This window comes from Scatophagus argus, chromosome 21 (assembly GCF_020382885.2).
Source record: "Scatophagus argus isolate fScaArg1 chromosome 21, fScaArg1.pri, whole genome shotgun sequence".
In the NCBI taxonomy this organism is placed as follows: Eukaryota; Metazoa; Chordata; class Actinopteri; family Scatophagidae; genus Scatophagus; species Scatophagus argus.
In genome coordinates this window covers 13,618,135-13,632,107 of record NC_058513.1, presented here as the reverse complement: position 1 = coordinate 13,632,107, position 13,973 = coordinate 13,618,135, and the positions used below count along the sequence as shown (strand labels likewise).

The 13,973-nt window shown below is 41.5% G+C and overlaps 1 protein-coding gene across 1 annotated transcript; it reads right to left on the bottom strand.

Moving 5' to 3' along the window:
• Positions 1-3,504: 3,504 nt before the first annotated feature.
• On the bottom strand, positions 3,505-9,745 carry LOC124053285 (G-protein coupled receptor 26-like). Its single transcript, XM_046378353.1, has 3 exons — positions 8,695-9,745; positions 7,852-7,965; positions 3,505-5,964 (listed from the first exon to the last, which is right to left on the bottom strand). Exons 1-3 carry the CDS (start codon positions 9,360-9,362, stop codon positions 5,736-5,738), a joined length of 1,011 nt encoding a protein of 336 aa, XP_046234309.1. The 5' UTR covers positions 9,363-9,745; the 3' UTR covers positions 3,505-5,735.
• Between the last annotated feature and the right edge of the window lie 4,228 nt (positions 9,746-13,973).

The following is a 13,973-nucleotide window of genomic DNA, read 5'->3' as shown; positions in this document are numbered from 1 at the left end:
CAATATACTACTGGGTGTCTATTAAACAAGGTATGAGTGAATGATTTCAGACACATGCTGCATTCATGTTACATTCCCATCCATCCATCCATTTTCTATACCGCTTATCCGTCAGGGTCGCGGGGGAGCTGGAGCCTATCCCAGCTGACTACGGGCGAGAGGCGGGGTTCACCCTGGACTGGTCGCCAGTCAATCGCAGGGCTAACACACAAAGACAAACAACCACACACTCTCACACTCACACCTAGGGGCAATTTAGAGTAGCCAATTAACCTAATGTGCATGTTTTTGGTATTGTGGAAGGAAGCCGGAGTACCCAGAGAAAACCCACGCAGGCACAGGGAGAACATGCAAACTCCATAAAGAAACCCCTGGAACCCTGTTGCTATGAGGCGACAGTGCTAACCACTGCACCACCGTGCCGTGTCACATTCCCATTTCAGTGATTTTTGAAAACTTTTCCCCCTAAGTTTCTTTGAAAAATGTTTCAGATGTCATAGCGAGCAAACAAACAAAACCAAACACACAATTCTCTTCTGTGGGAGCGCACTAATGACACTTTGGAGCAGCAATACGTGTGTCATAACCTCGCAATATCAATTTCCGTCACATTTTCTAGCTCGCAGAGTCAAACCAAAAGCATATGGTGACGTGTGGGAGAGAAACAAGGCAACAATAGGCAGCACATGCTTTGCTTTTATTGATATATGAAGCAGATGCTGGATTCTCCATCACAGATTTCACTAATTCTGATGTGGAGGCAAAAGCCAAGGTCAAGTTTGTTGGGATTTTTGGAATTGAGGATGAGAGACAAAGCAGAATTTATAGCCTTCATTTGTGTCCTTTGTGCATTTTGATTGTTTTATTTTATGATTTGCTGCATGCAGCAAACACAGATTATTTGTTGTCATTGGTCTTTTCATCCTTTCTATATTTTTGGTTTTTGAGGCTTTCCAAGTACCTGTCAAAATGAAAGGTTACTCCACTCTTTTTTCACCATTTATTGGATAAATGTGTCATTTTACAAACATACAAAGACAAATCTTCACTGCACCTTTGTACACAACTTCGTGAAAGCATGAGTATGACTTTTATATCAGTGATCAAAAAATCTACTGCACCTAAGATTTAGACTTTCAGAGCTCTGAAGTTCATCTCTTTAGATTCCTGGTCCCAAGTCAAAGTGTTATGATGAGGGAAAACAACAAACACTCCTTTGTTTTACAGAACGAGGTGTCCACTTTTCACTTTGAGTTGTGCTTTATTTCTCACTCAAGGGGGTTGTTTGACCGAGTGGGTTCAGGCCAGCCATGATTAAGCTCTGTGTTATGGTCATCGCTGCCCACCTGAAGATAATCACTGGCTCCTGGGATGTGAATCAGTGTGCAGAATCTCAGTCATTTACAGCCGAGGCCATCTCAGCCTGCCGCTGATGTTGTTTCATTCCCACCTGCGCTGTGGTGTGAACAGAAAAATCGCTTCCCTCTGGCTCAGGCTGATTGCAAGTGGAAACAGTTGGAATTGCTGCGGATACAAAAGTTATAACGCTCTTGTCAAACTGTCCTCCTGTCCTCTCCTCAAATCCAGGGTGGATTTATTGCTCGACTGTAGTGGCGGTTTAGGCGTTACGACCGGTGATTCATCGCCATTGAAACTTAGCTGCATAGCCAACCTACTCCAGACTGGGCGAAACGTGAAATAACAGATCAAAACATATTGAAGCACCACCTACTAACCATTCAGTTGTCTGGAAAATGTCGTCAATATCATTCACAGACTGACGCTAAAGCGCTAAAGGCTTTTTGTACATACAAGATATGAAAGTACCACTTTGAATTTATATTTCATTTGTAATTTAAGTCCATTTGACATTTCTTGGGTTGGAGCTGAAAGAAAAAAGATTAAACTGTCATACATGTCATAAGAATATCTAAGCTCTACTTGTGCCCTAATTATGGGACAGTGAAATTATATGTAAACCAATTTATGTTGGGAATTCCTGGTTGACTCAATCATCAAGCTGATAACCAGCTTCTTGTGATTGCTTAGTGTGACTGTGACCGTTGCAGTTCATGAACAGAAATCCTCAGTATCCTGAAGTTGCTTCATCCTGCATCCTTGTCTCAGATCACATACTATGTACTAGGAGCCAAGACTGACTCACTTGGACCTGAGAAAACCCATGATGACCTCCAACCTGTCCAAGCTCTGGAACGAGTTTCAGCTTTGTCTCTAAATAGATGCTAGGAGAACGGAGGCTAGCTTTGAGAGAGTGAGAGCTGTGTTTCTGTGGGGTTGTTTTGGAATTTCTCTGCCTAAATAACATAATAATAAAGTTAACACAACTTTAAATACTAAGAGTCTGGGAGCAGGCTTTTCTGGAGGATTTGCAAAACCTTTTTTATTTTTTTGTCACAACAGTACCGAACCACTTTGGTAAAGTCTACAATATACTTTAATCATCATGGTCAAAATCTGACACAGTCATCCTCGTTTTCACAGACATTACAGTAACAGTCACCAACAAAATCAAATATGTTCATCTTATCATCAGCAGATGGAAGCAGCAGCTATCATCATCACCAACATCTCAGCCGTCTTTAGCAGCAGCAGCATCAAGCCAAAGGTTTAATAAATTAGGCGGTACATAACAAAACACTTCAGGCAGTCAAGTCAGTCACCATAACAAAATGAGGTATATTACACTCAATTCATTGTCAACTATCCACAACAAGTACATCTGAATTGCATTTGTAAGCAGCACATTCTGTAACACTCAAACAAATACAGTGTGGTTGTAAATCACATATACGTATATCAAAAAGACACAAAAATACTTTTCACATTTGTCATTTATCTAAATCTGTCAACATATATTGTTCCGTGTTTAGTTTTTCACCAATAACCATAGTCATTTATTAATGAGAAAAATAACTACTCTACATCAGTGCAAAACATCAGCAGGAAATTAACATGGAGAGCAGGATTAGGGTGCAGACATACAGAGGCAGATTCTAGATGATTATGTGTTGGTTAACAGAAGTGAATAAGGCAATGATTGATTTTATCTATATTGTTCAAGATATCCATATGCCATTGTGAATGGACAACCTCTAAACAACCATATATTACAGAATTTAAGGCATCGGTTATCTTGGAGTGTCATAAAGTACTGCGCAATGCATCATATGTCCAAGACAACCATTTCTCCTCTGTATAACCACAAATCCTTTATATCAAGGACACAAAATAAAAAGCAAATAATTCATAATTACATAAACATTTTTAGGAAATGAACCGCAGCTACAAATATTTGGCTCACTGGGCTTTGTAGATACTTTTGGCACTAACTGTAGATACATACAGAATCTCACCAGAGGCCCACTCAAATGCACAGTCTGCAAGCATTGTGAATCAAAATCCATGAACTGAAACAAAATCAGCATCCATAAAGTGAACTTTCCCATCCTGTGTTTTTTGGACTAAGACATTAAAGTACCTCTATCTACAGTAAGTCAACTCTATCACAAGTGGATCCCATTCGAGAGCCCTTTGACACAGAGCTGTGTGTCTTCTGATACAGAAAAAAATGGACATAATAGGTACAACATGAAGGGAGTCGGATAACACTTTGTCAGTCAAAAGGGCTTTTGGGCTAAAAAATGCCTGGAGACTATAAGCAATGGGACTAAATAAATATACAGTATATGTATCTACTCAGTGTGAGATTTAAAAGGTGATATTGCCGTCCTTCTATATCGATGCATTTTAATAATAATAAAAAACAAACTGGTTGCCAAGTATCTTCCTTACAAACACTGCAAGTGTCATTTTGATTTCCATGGATACATTTAACTATGCTGATGGTTATTTAGTTCTTTAGTTATCTTTTTTTATAGTGAAGAGAGGTTATTTCATAAGAAATGAAGTCTTTTTTTTTTTTTGCACAAACCCCATCTGAACTCTGCAGGCCCAGTTAAGCTGAAGGCTTACAGAGTTTCAAAAAATGAAGGTTAAAGTCATGACCATCAGCCAAACTTACACAATCATGTGCCAAAGCCTTGCAAAAAACTCCGAGTGTGTATCCTGCTTATAAAACTATGAGTGTCATGGGATGATTTTCAACATCTATTGCTTTTTTGGTTTGTTTCTGTCCTACTGTTTTGTTTTTTTTTTTGTTTGTTTGTTTTTTTTTTAAAGAAAACCACAAGTCACCTCTGGAGGTAGAAACTGTTGGGTCAGAGGCAAGGGTTAATATGGATACTAGTTGTTGCACTGCTAACTTAAATATTGCAATCTGGCCAGACTGAGGACATTTCCATTAGCTTGTTAGCTTAGCTGATGTGCTACATTCATAGCAGTCATACTACCCTAGAGAATGTATAACTGCTATGGTCATATCGGCACGTTGAAATTAATCTTGATTAGGAACATGATGATTCCAATCATTGGCTCTGATTTGCATTACAAACAGTTCGGTATTCAGTGTTCAATAACTTGAGAGCGGTGCCTTCGAGGTGCTGTCAGAAAGTGTTACACGTTCAGTGTGTGTCAGATGTTTGGTGACAGAAGGCAGAGACTATTTCTTTAGCTTTACCACTGATTTAGGCAGAGATATCATTTCTGCTTTGTTTTGGGGAAAGTTTTTATCTTTGCGTGGGCAGCTTTCGTTGCTTTTAAATACAGACATCAAAATAAAGACATAATAAAAAACATCGGATTTTCCTTTCTCGTCCAGCTTGCCCAAAGTTACCAGAAAGCATGAAGCAGTCTAATCGGGTTACTCCTCTCTGTGAGGGCAAATCCGGGTGAGTACAGTCAATCACGCTCCACTTGACCAAACAACCTGAGGGGCACATGTCAGTCATGAGGGCAGAGGCAGCCGGATTGAAAGTCCACTTTCCCCATTAAACCCTTTGCTTGACCGGGTCAATGAGTCCTTCACAATAGCTGCTGGGAGCACAAAGGAGGCGAATATGTTTATGCACATGAAGCACAAAATAATACAACATAACCTTGCTTTTTTTCCCCTTCATTTCACTACAAAGCGGTCATGTACTGCAAAAATTAAAGTACCCTAACATTTGTTTCACTGCATGTGTGTTTAACCCCATTAAGCCTGGAATAACCTGAGCCAAACTGTGTACTGTCTGCAGTATGTTTCCATCTGTAATAGTTAGGGGTTTTGTATCAAGTTTTGGCTTGGCTAGATTTCAGTGCTACATACAGTATCAGCATGTCACTTTGCACAGACTAAAACAAACAACACAGCCATTCCCCATCCTTTTTTAGATTATATGAACATAACTATATATATACTCCAGTAATCAAAACAAACAGATGTTCTGCTGAATTAATATATATTGTATCAGACTGAAAGCTACCCTAGTTAAAATCATGAGGCTATGAACCGGCTGTTCTTCTTGGGCGAGCAGATCTGTCTCTCCAGGTGAATGTGAAATCTGCCGTTGCTTACTGTCCTCAAAACGAGTTCACTGCACTGATCTGCTGTTCTGGGCACTCAGTATGCAAGCACAGTGGTATTACTGTGCAGGGATTTGCCCTTGTTCGTTGTGACTTTCTCGTTTTTAGTGATGGGGTTGGGGTGGGCATGTCAGACCAAATTCGAGCAGACGTGGACAGGAACAACCGATATTTGTTCTCTTGTTCATCGACGACAAATCAGCTTCATATTTCCCTGACAGTAGCCAGGTCGACCCTCTGAGTGCTCCACGTCACTCCGCCGTCGGTATGCTGCTGCCTTGGTTCTCATGCCTGGGCCCAGATGCGTTCAAGGAGCTGCGCTTCAGCAGCCTGTTGATGATGTCAGTGCATGTCTTCTTGTACTGGTGTCGGAGCAGGGAGTACACAAATGGGTCGCAGGCGGCCTTGCTGTAAGTTAAGCACTTGGAGACAATTCCCCAGTGGGGGTTGATAGGCACCGCTGGAAATAACTCCACGATCCTGTAGGCAAGCATAAAGAGGGGATGGTGAGAGAGAGAGAGAGAGAGAGAGAGAGAGAGAGAGAGAAATGAAAAAGACATGCATGCCCTAAGCTTATTATGCAGAAATAGAAATACATTTGCAAGGCACTGCTGCCCATAACATCCTTTTTTGGGAGCAGACTTCTTTACTTCTGAAATTATGCAAGAACACATGTTTATTTATATATAGTACACTTATTCTGTCTTCAGTTATTATTTGCAGTCACGAAACTTGAGGAGCTTGACTCTTTTTCTCTCGCAAGTGGATTAACAGTGTGAGGCTGCTTTTCCTTTCATTTCTAATCTGCAGCCAGCATCATTTCATGTCAGAAAAGGTAGAGCCACCTGAAGCATAAAACAGACCCGCTGAAGCCATAATGAGCATCTGGAAACAAGCCAATTCACTTTCATTATTATCTATTACACTGAGGGCTAAGCAGAGAACCTTAAAGAACAGTAAGTTGTTCCAGCAGTCTGCAGGAAAAATTACTTCTTTATACTTAAAACACTAATGAGCTTCACAGTCTTGACTGTTGTTCGCATCTCAAAGTGGCTGATCTCAGTCATGCTCATAAAAACAGAAAATCGGTGCTTTCACACTAATTTTTGTCAAGTGTAAAAGTATTTTACCATATAAGGGGTGTCATAAAGGGTGTAAAAAATCGCTGATCTTCTACTCCTCCACTCTATGTGATTACTCTGTCTACAATCAAGCTCCATCAGCACATTAACACTGACCTTACATGGGCCAGTAGCCATCACTGGAATTTGCCCACACACACACACACACACACACACTCCATGGCACTGGAGCGAACAGGAGGTGAAGTCAGCTGCCACACCACACAGCAGGACTTTTACTACACACATGATGAGCCCGACAACAAACGAGCATCAGAGGAGTCAGTGGAGGAGCTTTTAGCGTAATATATTCAGATTGTAATTAGCAAACCGCCATCTGCAGATTGAGAGTATAGACAGTGCTGCCATGGTCGCCCATTACTAACAGCTTACTGATAACAACAGGATGTCCAAGTGTGTGAACAACTCAGTACCAAAGCTTTTATTCATGACAACTTGGCTTCATTTCAAAAAGGCCAACTTGTCCTAATTTGAGATTTTAATTAAAGATGTTAAAGGGGAATGTTTGCCATAAAAATGACTGATGATTTCATATCCTACCAGACATTCATCTAATATTCATCTTCATCACCACAACATCTTTTGAACAGATCAGTTTGAAATAAGATATATGTACTAATCATTCAACAATCAATCATTAAACATTTCAAAACAAGTTTAAAGTAGCATAAAATTGAAACACTTAAGTCAAGTACAAGAAATGCCAAACTGTACTGAAACAATGAAAGTGAGATTTAAGAGGAACCAACGCCAATATGGTCAGTAATGATTTCTTAATTCAAAAAAGTGTGTCACTGCACACTGTATTAGTTTGATATTCTCACGTCCACTGTAAATAAAACTTCCTTCACACGTCTACTCGCACAACACTGAGCCACATGTGACAGCATCTGTTTGTCCAGTGATTGATACCAGTGGACTCTACCTGACTAACTGATGCACCCGACGAACTTGAGCAGAAAAGTGCTAATGCAGCAGCAACAGCCGAGCAGAGGCATATTACTTATCACAAGGTCAGCCAATCTCATCTTCCAACTCCGGCTGGTGTGGAGAGGAAGCAGAGAGGAGGTGGTAATGGGGGTGGGAAGGCTGACAGCAAAGGAGGGAGGTTTGGGGGATACCAGCAAAACAAAAAAAAAAAAAAAAGCTGCGTATGCCGCAGTGTGCCAGCATGGCTTCCCCTCCTCTCTCTCTCTCTCTTTCTCCCTCTCTCTTTAGCACTCACCTTGTGATCACATAGGGAGCGAAGCAGAACATGAAAGTGCCAATGAAGGTGCTGATCTTCCTTGTCGCTCTTTGTCGTCGCCTCTTCTGTTCCTCCAGGCAACGTTGGCGAACGCTGGAAACACAGAGCGTTCAGTGGGTTTATAATCAGTGGGACACACTCAGGGAAGACCACAAAGTGTCTCTAAAAAACAGCAAGGAGTGGATGTACCTTCTGTTCACCTCTGCTGTGCATGGGTTGATACAGGAGGAGCTAGCAGAGGCTGAGCTGAGGTAAAATCATAGGTTCACCCCAAAGACTCAGGTGTAACAAAATGTGAGGATCCCCACTTTAAGTCTGCAATTTGCATCTCCTGAGCATGCATGACTTTGATGTCCTGATGATAACACCCTGCTTCCAGTAATATTTTATCATCAAAGGAGGCTATCAGTGTGAGTCGAGGCAAGTGGGAGCTGAAGCACCAGCACACAGACTGTAGCTGTCATTTACAATATGTAACCCGGCTTACACACTGGCTACATATTGGTTTTTAATCACTCTGGATTTCAATACACTCAGTTTCGCAACCCCACTGAATACGAAGGAGAGAATTAAAATGTTAGCGCAAAGATGTCCAAGCATTAATAACTACAGAGATAGAATGTGACAGTGTCATTTCAGGCTTTAACATCACTGTGAAAAGACGAGGTTTATATTTGTTCTTGTTGTTCTAAATGGTCTTTTCTACCTGAACAACCTTCAAACTTTTTTTTTTCTTTGCAAACGTGAATCCACATCGTGGATTTCAAGAGGTGTCTGATGCAGGTGTAATGCAAACAGTGATGACACGTTGAGGGGGCTCACCTGGGGTGTATATCCACCAGCAGCACCAAAGTTTGCATCGTAATAACGTCGATCCTCTTGCAGTGAAATCTTGCCACTTTAAGCACTTTGAGGTATGTGACACACAGCACTATAAAAGACAGGAGAAAGGTGAAGGAGTGGAAAAAGACGGTGAAGATAACAAACTGGGTCCGAGTGCTCGCCCTCGGGTTGGACAGGGTGCAGGATGCGTAAAGTCGGTGGTATCCCACCCAGGAAAGGCTGGTGGCCACCGTGGAAAAGGACATGGAGTGCGCCCACGTGTACCCGAGCACAAAAGCCGCGTCTTTATGGCGCATTTTGGAGTGGTACCTCAGGGGGAACACCACCGCGATCCACCTGTCGATGCTCAGAGCTGCCATGCTCAGCATCGAGTTGGTGGACAGGAAGGTCTCCAAGAAGCCCACGATCTGGCAGAAACCGTCTCCTCCCGGTTGAGCCTTACTGACAAGTCCCACCAAAGTGAGGGGCATGTTGGACACGGTCAGCAACAAGTTGCAGAATGTGAGGTTGAGGTTGAACAAACCTGGGACCTGCTTGCGGATCTCCGGGTTGTACAGAAAGCAGATCAGCACCAGGACGTTGGACAGCAACGACACTATAATAATCACAACCACCAACACAGAGAGAATTATCTCCGCAGTGTCCATCCTGCGGGCCCCGGAACTCACTTATCCCCACTTTTTATGTGCATATCCAGTCTTGTTTACCAGCTGCAAAATGGCATTAATCACCCATAACCGTGTCCATGCATCCCCAGATCTCTCCATCGGTGGAGATCCCCTCTTTCTCTCCACTACATCGTCTCTTTACGCGAGCCAGCAAAGATGATCAGGAGGGTTCCGGCATGGTGAGAAGTATGTTTGTGGATTGGAAGGAACGATCTCCTTTTCTTCTCCTATAAACTATCGGAAAGCAGCTCCCGTTCCAAAGCTGCTCTATTCTGGCACTGCGTCTTGCAGTGGGGTTTTCTGTCGTCCTGTGATGCGCTCTCGAGGCATCACCCCTCCGCGCACACCGCACAGTGTGTGGGCTACTTGATCTCTCCCCCGTCTCCTCTGAGAAACAGTGAACAGAAAAAGAACACTAAGAAGGGTTAAGGAGGGATTCCTTCTAGAAAATTAAAAACAGAGAGGGAGAATTTATTTCATTTCACATGCTTGCAGAAAAAAAAGTCATGCAGATAAATAATGCAATAAATGACACAACTGATGTGTGTGAAATTATTTGTTTTATTTTTTACTTGAATCATTATTTTTTTTATAAAAAAATATAATTCACAATACAAGATGGCATCATTGTCTGATTCAGTGTGTATTTCTTTTGTTTTTTTTCTCTTCATCTGGCTAAGAAGGCAGCATGCAGTCATGACAATAAATGCCATACAAACAACATATTTAGGTCACATACTGCACAAATAAGCATAAACAAATTGAGAAGTTCATATTTCAGTTTTCAAAAATCATCACAAAGCAACGAAACCGGCTCAGTGATAAAGCAGTTGTGATTCCTTTTCTCCACTCTGGCTCAGTTAATCAGATTGACTGATAAAAGACAAATGAATTCATGTTAAGCTGGTCAAGTCTGGTTTCATTACTTTGAACCATGCATTCCAGCAGCATCTCTTCCCTTCATCCTTTACCCAAATATCTTTACAAATTAAGTTTGCTTCATCACATTGATAAGGAGCAGCATCTTCTGTTCCCCCTGGAAGCCGGATGACGCCCCCGCACTCTGCTGCCCCTCTGGACTTGAGCGTGGAGAAATTTTCCTGTGAAGCGTGGGACTCATCGGAGTGTGCTGCGGCACGTGAGCATCTGAAGGAGCTGGAGCAGGGTGAGGTGGTGTGGTTGTGGTTGCAATGAGGGGAAGAGGGGAATCAGAGTGAGAGTGTGTGGGTGGAAAGAGTTATTGTTGCTGCAACACACATGCACATGGTGGAGACGTGATTGTATGCAGGCCACCGTGTTCTCTTCACTCTCTCCTTAGTGGCTAAAGATGAACACGGAGAGGAGGAAATTTGTCTTGAAAGTGATGCTCATTAAAATGCTGTCCTATACAGTCACTGTGCCATCCTCTAATGGTGTCTGTGGAGTATATGGACTGATGTTTGCTCTCGATGCAAACAGGAGGCGACTGCAGGGGAAAGACAGACAACCCTGCCAGCTGCTGGGTGTTATTAAGCTGAAATGCAGCTCAGTCTTGCCCCTGAGTAAGGCATGGCTATGATGGATGCATTTCCACTATTATGCTTTCACATGTGATGGGGCAGTCAGCCTTTGGAGAAAGGAGCACTCGAGTGCTGTCATGGAACTGCTTATGCAGCTCTCTCCTGTCAGTTCAGAGGCCTTATCAACACCGAGCCACCAGTTGATCTCAGACACAAGTGCAGCTCTCTTTAATTATTCTTTTCATAATTAAATGCCAGCTTCACAGACAATAATGTCTGTGGAAAAAAGGAGGACTTTAAGGAGACTGAGTGATGCAGATGGATGTTTAATGTGCACAGGCGAGAGGATTCTACTTACAAGGCATCTTGTTTTTCTACCTCCCAGGTGTTCTTTAAGAAAAGGTGACACTAATGTTTTGCTAAATATGTATCAGAACAAAGCCACACAAACATCTCCATTAAGCACCATACCATATTAGACAGATGTGAATGCAAATAGCTTTTGATAGATATGGACGCTGTTTTCCAGCATTCTAAATCACCCTCCTGCATTCCATCTGAAAGAGGCTTTATTTGTAAGAGAGCATTATGTTAATGTAGATGCATGTAAATGAGGTCTGATTCAAGGTGGACACATGGGCTTCGACACCTCCTGGCCTCAGGTAATATCACCTTGAATTAATACAGCACAGCAGCTCCTTTGTCTGCTGTTGGCAGAATGTGTCTCACAGATTAATCATGCCAGATAGAGACACAATAATCACACCAAATATTGAGGACACCTGCATATTTTTATGTTGTAAACAGCACTGACGTCACTCCAGGTTAAAGCCTTTATTATCTCTTCCTGATTTCATCCATCACAGATTATTGATGAGTTACATTTTAATCCAAGTTAAAGACTCTTTAAATTGTCTTTACAGATTGTCATCTTAACTGTGTAAACTGGTAAAGATGGATCTTATACCTCCCAAAATCAGAGTTTCTGGATGGGGGGGCTTTGTGTTTACGTTTGAGACACGTCAAGACATCTCAAGTCAGCAGATCTGCACTTTGAAGATAATACTTCCTGTCAGAATATTTAACAAGTGCAGGACTTGACTGTGAGAGACGGTAGCATGAGAGAGAGAGAGCCTGCAGCACTCCCCCTTTTTGCTGTGACAGTGCGGATGTGAATTCACTGCCAGGTCCAATTCCACACTTGACTTCCCTCAGATTGACAGGCTGGCGTAAATTTTAAACCGAAATGTATGTGCTGTAGCTTCTACGTTTTGCAGACTCACCTTTTTGAAGCGAAGACTTGTCACTTGCATTTTGAACATATCCCAACCAGTGACACAGGATTTCTATATCAAGTTGAGAGGAACAAGGAAAAAGTTTGGGGAATTTGGTGTAAATTTGACAATTGAGAAACTTGCAAAACTCAGACTTGAGACCACATATTATGCAACTCAAGAGAGTGCATACATGTAGGCCTACTGTATGAGCTGACTGGTAGCACAGCAGTCTCATGGCTCATAAAGGTTTCAGAGGTGAAGACAGGAGGGGGACTCACTCTGACAGTTTCATACAAACGGAGTGAAATGCCATCCTGCAAGATGAAGGCGGAGGGAAGGTGTTGACACCTCTAACGACAGAGCTGAGATGCCAGCTTCCTCTTACCCCTGGCTTAGTCATCACCACTGCAAACCCGTCTGATACTGAACAGAGTTTGATGTGACAGCTTGCACATATATTTAAAAAAAACATATGTGACCAAAGACTTTGTCCAAGGCTGCCGGATCACTTGATGATGTTTTTTTTTTAGCTGCTCTAAAAACTGTGTCCAAAACTTTTATTTATATCTCACCGTAAAAATGTTGTGATATAAATCTTCTAATTTCCCTAAAATCAGTAATCCAATAATTGAGATTTTTCAATAAAACCAAAAGCTTAAAAGTAATTACGGTATTGTAATCAATTGGATAAAATAAACTTGACCTAATTACTTGTATATATATACAATTTTAGGTAATTTTTCCATTTTATGTCACTGTAAATTAATACATTTATACAGCAACTCTATTGCAATTAGAGACTTTTTATTTAAGACATATATAGCCATATACATATATATATATATATATGTTATAATGCATTGTTGACGCACTGTCTTCCCAAATGAGTAAGATTAACTCCATCACATCTGGCTACAATATTTAAATGCTTCTTATGTTAATGCTTCAGACATAATAATCCAATCATGTAATAACACAAGACTCTGAGTGATAAATGAATGTTAGAAAAGCCTCCCTGTTGAGAGGTTTTTGTTCCACTGCACCACCAAAACCCTCCTGAACAATCTGAGGCCACCACCTTTTAACATTAGCTGAAGTGAGGTCAAGGAAACCTGGCACTGAAGCCAGAGCTCGCAGTCAGCAATTTATAATCAGAACATTGTTAATACAGGCGCTGCACTATAGAGTACAAGCTTATTTTCATTAAGCATGCGGAAAGGTTTTAGCAACGGGACAACATGCTTCAAACAGGAACCTGTCACATGTACAATTGTTTAATGTGCATGCATTGTTTTGCAATAGGTGCTGACAAACTGTTTTTTTTCTAGCCTCCTTGTTAATTTTAGGACCATAAAACACTGAGCTGCAATTATTTTTTGTAGCTGGACAATTTTCTGCAAATGTTTGCTGTTCACCATCTGCTGGATGGAGTCAGATTTATGCCATAATTATGTAAGACTGTTGAACCTTAGAGAAGAGAGCTGAAATGAGCTGTATTTCAGGGCTGATGTTGACAACAGGAGAAGGGCCACTGGATTTGATACCAGTGGGATTTTTGCCACACTGAAAAATAAAAGACAGATGTGTTTGCACCCTTGAAGGTGACAAGCCAGGTCATATGACAACTCAGATGTGAGTCTTTCATCTCTTTATTTCACAGATGAGTTCACTTTGTCATTATCAGCTTTTCTTTGAAGCCTGTGCTACATCAAACAGCAAAAGAAAACAATTTGCAATGTATTGATCTTCTTATTAGCGATTCTCCAGCTAAGTACCAAGTGTAAGACTTGCTTTGATGCTTCAGGGCTCAGATT